Source organism: Tupaia chinensis, unplaced genomic scaffold (assembly GCF_000334495.1).
Source record: "Tupaia chinensis unplaced genomic scaffold, TupChi_1.0 Scaffold000442_1, whole genome shotgun sequence".
Classification (NCBI taxonomy): Eukaryota; Metazoa; Chordata; class Mammalia; order Scandentia; family Tupaiidae; genus Tupaia; species Tupaia belangeri.
Genome location: NW_006159947.1, coordinates 91,544 through 96,353, shown reverse-complemented (window position 1 = coordinate 96,353; position 4,810 = coordinate 91,544). Strand labels below are relative to the sequence as shown.

Here is a 4,810-nt window from a genome sequence, read left to right as displayed (position 1 = left end):
CTTGAAGCGCCATTTCTGTAGACATCTGAAACCGAAGGACGAAGGCCAATCTCATGCGATGGAGGCACTTCAGAATGGAAAACAAAACAAAAACGAAAGCCAGAGACCATGATCTAAATGATCCCAACTGCAGCCCACTTTTCTGTTTTCCTATAAAGCATTAATTGACAGAGGACTATTAGGTCGTTGGGAAAGACATGACATATTTTGCTGTTTCTCTGTGTAATGACGTGACATGGCTTTCCTGATGACCAGTATTTTGAACATATCAACATTTAAAACAATGTAGTCATAGTAAATGCTTACTAAGTATCTGTTCACTATTGAAGTTCACCTTTGAAAGTCATGGACTGCAGATCCTTGGTCTTAGGACTCAGCATTTGAGTGGCACTTAACCTTCCAGCACAGCAAGTGAAAACGGGGGACTCCCTGAGGAAAGAATGCCAGTCAGTGATTATAAACGAACCTCTGCAGCTACTCACTCCTTGGGATTCTCATTTGAGTATTAATATTAGTCTAGGGACCACCAGTTGGTGTAATGGCTATGTCACTGGACTCCCATGTAGCCAACCGTGGTTCAGGTCTCGGACCAGGTGGTTTAAACTCACGCTGGGCATGTGCGTGCGTGCGTGCATGCCCAAGATCCTGAGAGGAGAATGGAGAAGGGATTAGGGCGTGGCCATACCCCTGGGGGGTGATTTCTAGCTTTCTGTCTTTCTGGCGAGCACACGTGCCCTATAGCAAAAACCTCTCAAAAAAAATAATACTATTATTAATCTAAATAAATTCCTTGCCTCTACCTAAGAGTCTTTACCCTAATCCCTCAAAAGTAATTTCACTCATTTTGCTCTGAAACCTTTCTAAAAACTGTTATCTACTAGTTCTAATTATATTATTATACATAAACTAATTTTTTTAACCAGGATAAATAACATTTGTGTCCTAAATTTATAAATGTAACCTGAATTCTTAAAATTTATTTTTAGTTATTCTAGTTTTTGCTATAGTGTACGTATGTACACTTGCCAGAGAGAGAGAAAGGAAAAGTTAAGAAATCACCCCCGAGGGAGGATGGCCACTCTGCAATCCCTTCTCTTATAGTCTCCTCTTGGGATTTTGGGGACACATGCATATGTGCCCAGCACGATTTTCAAAATGGTAGGTCTGGGACTCAAATCACACCACTAGCCATGTGGGATCCAGCACTTTAACCTCCATACCACCTACTGACCCCTAATCTGAATTTTTATCCTGATTATTTAGAAAGAAAGGAAGCATTAACAACTTCGCAATTCTTAGTAACATAACAGAACTCACTAATCCTTCAGAACTCTGGTTTCTTATTAGCTTGCCTTGATTTTTCTCTTAAGAGATATTCTTAAATATCCGATTGACTTTATTTTTAAAATTCACTTTCCTTCTTGCTTTCTTCCGGGAGCAAGTGAATTTTATTCCAAGAAAATTTAGACACTAGTTCGATTTAAGACATTTCTCTTTGGACTAATGTGAAATAGAGTTTAAATTAATGAGGAATAAAATATATACGAGAGAGAGAATCCCTGCTAGAATAAAGTAGGTTTTATATGAGGCTACCACCTACTGAGAGGGTTTAATATTTAAAAGTGCTAGAAGAGCAATCATAATACACTACCTCCTGAAGAATGAAGAGATTCTGGGTGTTCAATCCACTTCTTTGAAACATATAAGGAGAAATAAGCTCAGCTATGCAGTAGAAGTTCATTTTTCCTGCTACATGTACTCGATATTGCTATTTATTTCCCTAACTTGAATTTACATGTACACATGTAACACTATAATCTCCGATGTCACATCAGTCGGCTGTATACATTCAAATAGCAGATTTCCTACCTATAAGTTCATGCAAACTAAACATTTATTATTTGTCACACTGTAAAATTTACTTTTTCATGAGTTTCGGAGTCTTTTATTTATAAACTAAGCCTTCCCTTAAGGAACAAATCGATAACTTCTATTCGAACATGAACATGTCAGAAATATTGTAATTCTGCTACATGATTTAAAAAAAAGCCTCGGTTTAAAGCACAGACTGTTTGAAATGACCGTCGTTTTAATGTTCAACTTATGTTTGTTAAAGCCAATGTGAATTATTTTCTTTAGGGAAATATTTTTAACAAATGGTAATTTCTGAAATAAAGAGCCAAAACTCAAAACAGAGACACACGAACAGATCTTTAAAAGACAATCATGGCAAAAATTGAGAACACATTTTAAAAAGTCAAAATGAGAAAACTGATAAAATCTAATTCAGTTTGATAATTCAGTTAATCGTATTATTCCAGAGTTCATTTCTTACTTTGGATAAAGGTCTTATAGTTGTTTAAAATGTTCATTTAAGAGGCTGAGTGAGAGACAGGAACTCTCCATATTTTTTTTTTAAACTTGCATAAATCTATGACTATCTCAAATTTTAAAAAATGTAGAAGAAAATACAACCTAGTAACTTAAAAATAAATTTGCTTTTGTCTGTCAAAATTCCTTGATATAATTCAAGACTTGATTTTTTAAAACAGCATTGGAAATCAGTTTTACTTAACATTATAGTTGTTTTATTGCTCTAGAAAGTTTAGTTTTTTAAAACCATTAGTTTACATATATAGTGACAATGAGGATGGACACACACATACACAAACATACACACACACACACACACACACACACACACACAAAATCAACTGTATGAGACTGCTTCTCCAGTTCAGCGGATAAATATTACAAAAATACAAAAATAGCTCGTCAAGCTATCAAGTAGAATTTTTCTTGCACTCTAGCCTAAAAATATCATTGCTCTGTAAGAACAGGAAGTTGGACAAAAAGAAAACTGATGTGACTAATAAGTTACTAATGAATGTATTTGAGAAATCCAAATTACATGCAGACAGAAGAAAACTGGTTAACAAAACCATTACATTACTCTGTTCTACAACTGTGCAATGCTTCGACATGTCCAATCATGCAACAGTAGGAAGGATCAGAAGGAATTGTATAAAGTGGTCGACGGGCACTCAATGAACAGGATTTAACATATGATACGACCCCAATCATGGCGACATACATAACACACCTGACTCCCCCAACTCATCTGTGCATGACGGGACTGGATGCTCCCCCTCCCCAGCTCCTCCCCGGCCCCACTCCCAGTTAGTCCTGGACCTGTACACCTTTCTACCTGTGAGTCGGAGCTGCTGGGTAAGCATGCCAGCTACAGGACACTCCTCATTATTATTTCAGGACAGAGTCATGTGCTCAATCTTCGGTCATATTCTTTTCCAAAGGCATCTGAACTGGCAACTGTCTAGGAAAAGTCAAGCCTAAGCAACCAGAAAACTGGCTGAAAACTGGCGGTCCAGAATCGGAACTAGGTGATTCCCGATTTGTAACACTACTAACAGTCTAAGTGTCCACGTTTGTAAAAGAGGGGTTCTCACTGGAGAAGTGGGCTCAGTGGGGCTCTGGAAGGAAAGCTCTGTCACTATCATTTTCTGAGTAAGAGGACTAGGTGACCCCAGATATTTACCCAATGGGCTGCCAGGCTTAAGGCTGAGTCCTTTTTTAAATATTCAAAGACAAAGAAGTACCTATGGAAATACGACTTTAGACAGTCATAGCATAAAATACATATAGAATTCATTTTACAAAATAAATAAATCCGCCCTAACAAAGTAGCACAAAACCAACCCAATAACAATTTGAAATTAAATAGAGTGGGAAGTGTTTCTGTTCAAATCATCAATAAAAATTACTGAATGGCAAAAGAATACTGTCTCAAAATATGCTGAATTCAGGTATGTTAGTATTACCATAATGAATTCGTGCCAGAGAGAAACTTAAGCTATTAGTTAGGTTGAAATAAATGTTAATGCTATTTTTTTTCCCAAGAGAAATAAATGTATTTCATGATTTATGCAGGACAGCATCTAAAAAAAACCTAGGACATTTACCACTAGATAATAAACCTCTTTAACCAATAGCAACAGAGGTGTAATTTTCTTAGAAACTTTTTAAAAGGCTTGATTTAACATGCCAGGAAAACGGGTTATTTTCCCACTGAGATGCATGGATGTAAATGACGTAATGGGATCGAGGTCAGTGTTAACACCGGGAATTCTCAACCCGAGCAGAAGTACCAGCCGCGAATGACGTTCAGGCTATATACACGGCTTGACAAGGCGTCCGACTACGCGACCGTCGGGGCCAGTCTGCTTATAAAGGCGATGCTCTGCAGACACAGTCTTCGCACGAACAGTGGGCAGGCAGGTTTCATTATTATATGCTCAACGACGATCCTCAGTTCATTGAACAAGGTCCTGCAAGATAAACGTGTTCTTTCAGAAACACAGGGGAAAAGCAACGTGATGCGAAGCAAAGCTGGTAAGAAATTCACACCAGCCTTTAATGAATCTGGAGAAGTAACCAGCCTGTACTGCAGGGAGTACACAAAGTACAATGAGGTTGCCAAAAACAACACAGGTCTTTTTTGGGTGGAAAAGATCATGTGACACGGGGCCGGTAGATGGCGCGGTGACTGAGGGCGATGGACTCCCACATGGCTGACCTTGGTTTGAGTCCTGAACCTGGAGACTTGCTTTCTCACTTTCCGCTCCTCCCTCTCTTACCATGTCCCTCTCTGGTCAAATTAAAATATAAATAAATAAATAAAGTTCAATAAAATCATTCTTTAAAAAAAAAAAAAAGGGAACCAGCAGTTAGCGAAATGGCTATGTCGCTGGATTCCCACGTAGTCGACCGCGGTTCGCGTCCCGGTGGCTTA

The 4,810-nt window shown here is 38.3% G+C and overlaps 1 protein-coding gene across 1 annotated transcript in view; it reads right to left on the bottom strand.

The window, feature by feature from the left end:
* Positions 1-1,917: 1,917 nt before the first annotated feature.
* The window catches only part of TMEM33 (transmembrane protein 33), a gene marked incomplete at its 5' end in the record, with an annotated part of 18,231 nt that continues 15,338 nt past the window's right edge, over positions 1,918-4,810 (bottom strand). The window contains 1 exon segment of the mRNA XM_014590420.2: positions 1,918-4,346. Coding sequence (XP_014445906.1) covers positions 4,217-4,346 — 130 coding nt within the window.